This window comes from Cyprinodon variegatus, unplaced genomic scaffold (assembly GCF_000732505.1).
Source record: "Cyprinodon variegatus isolate N-32 unplaced genomic scaffold, C_variegatus-1.0 Scaffold851, whole genome shotgun sequence".
Classification (NCBI taxonomy): Eukaryota; Metazoa; Chordata; class Actinopteri; order Cyprinodontiformes; family Cyprinodontidae; genus Cyprinodon; species Cyprinodon variegatus.
In genome coordinates, this window is record NW_015151304.1 from 241,554 (window position 1) to 242,883 (window position 1,330).

The 1,330-nt window shown below is 49.8% G+C and overlaps 1 protein-coding gene across 1 annotated transcript in view; it reads left to right on the forward strand.

The window, feature by feature from the left end:
• The window catches only part of LOC107099254 (contactin-associated protein-like 2), a 47,578-nt gene that overhangs the window by 20,090 nt on the left and 26,158 nt on the right, over nt 1-1,330 (forward strand). The window contains exons 11-13 of the mRNA XM_015397309.1: nt 296-415; nt 480-595; nt 788-806. Of these exons, the coding sequence (XP_015252795.1) occupies nt 296-415; nt 480-595; nt 788-806 (255 nt within the window). The remainder of the gene's footprint in view (nt 1-295; nt 416-479; nt 596-787; nt 807-1,330) is intronic.

The following is a 1,330-nucleotide window of genomic DNA, read 5'->3' on the forward strand; positions in this document are numbered from 1 at the left end:
TGAGAAGGTAGAGCAGCTGAGGCAGGTGAGAAGGTAGAGCAGCTGAGGCAGGTGAGAAGGTAGAGCAGCTGAAGCGGGAATGCAGGTTGATTCCAGGTCTGCTGCAGGTCAGTTTGAGGGGCAGCGAAGGAAGGAAGCCATGAAGCTCTTCCTGTCAGGCTAAGCTAACGGTTGTCATGGGAATGTGCTAAGCTTACGGTTGTCATGGGAATGTGCTAAGCTTACGGTTGTCATGGGAATGTGCTAACCTGGCCATGTGTCCCGGTTGCCACGGTAACCCTCTGCCTCTCTCCAGCCCTGTATCAGCAGTCCTGTGAGGAGTACCGGCATCAGGGGAAGAGCTCGGGCCTCTACTGGATCGACCCTGATGGCAGTGGCCCCATGGCCCCCCTCAGGGTCCACTGTGACATGACAGGTGAGTGTGTCCAGCGCTGGTTGAGCTCCCCGTCCTCCGTCTCACGTTTCATGTCCCGTTTCAGAAGCAGCGGTTTGGAGCACGCTGAAGAACAACCTGCCTCCTCAGACGTCCGTCTCTGCTGTAGAGAGGAACGGGAAAGCAGCGCTTCAGATCCTTTACAACGCCACTGAAGATCAGGTATCTGCTGCTCACATCATCCATCTGGGGTCATGGAACCAGTTTGAACCAGTAACCAGAACCATTATGGTCCTTATTATTAATGGAATCCAATGTTTTATCATCAGTTATGGAGAAAATGGATTTTTTTCTGATGCATTTTGCTCAAATTCACATTTAATAAAACATTTTCACAACTCTGAACTTTTCCAGGAAACATGTTTTTGTAAAACATGAGAAATAAAAACGCATTTTTTGGGAGGAGTTGAAAGCGGTGAAGAAAGATGGCTGATGCTTCAGACAGGGAGGAGGGACAGGATTGGTGGACCAATCAGGAAACGGAAGCTTTAAACAGCCTCCATTTTATTTTACAATCAGAAAACATATTTTCCTTTTTAATGGACTAAATCCTTTATTCTCTTTTTTTCTTTACTCCCCATCCCCCCTGCGCCCCCTCCCATGGGGGTGTTGTTGCCTGTTGCTCTCAGATGTCATTAAAACTGGGAGGACCAAAGGGGGTGTCCAGAACAGTCCACCCCCCCACCGGGAGACAGCGCACCCCCCCATTCAACAACCCAGGACCCTCAGAGTCTAAATGCTGTGAGAGGGGATGGGGGGGAGCCGACCGTGGTGAGGCCCATAAAATAAGCCCCCCCCTGGTTGCCCTTGAAACCCCCACCCCAAACAGTGCCCTACATAGATGTGTGTTTTGAAAATGTTGTAGATGGAAGTGCCTAAAATACAAAATAAGATGGG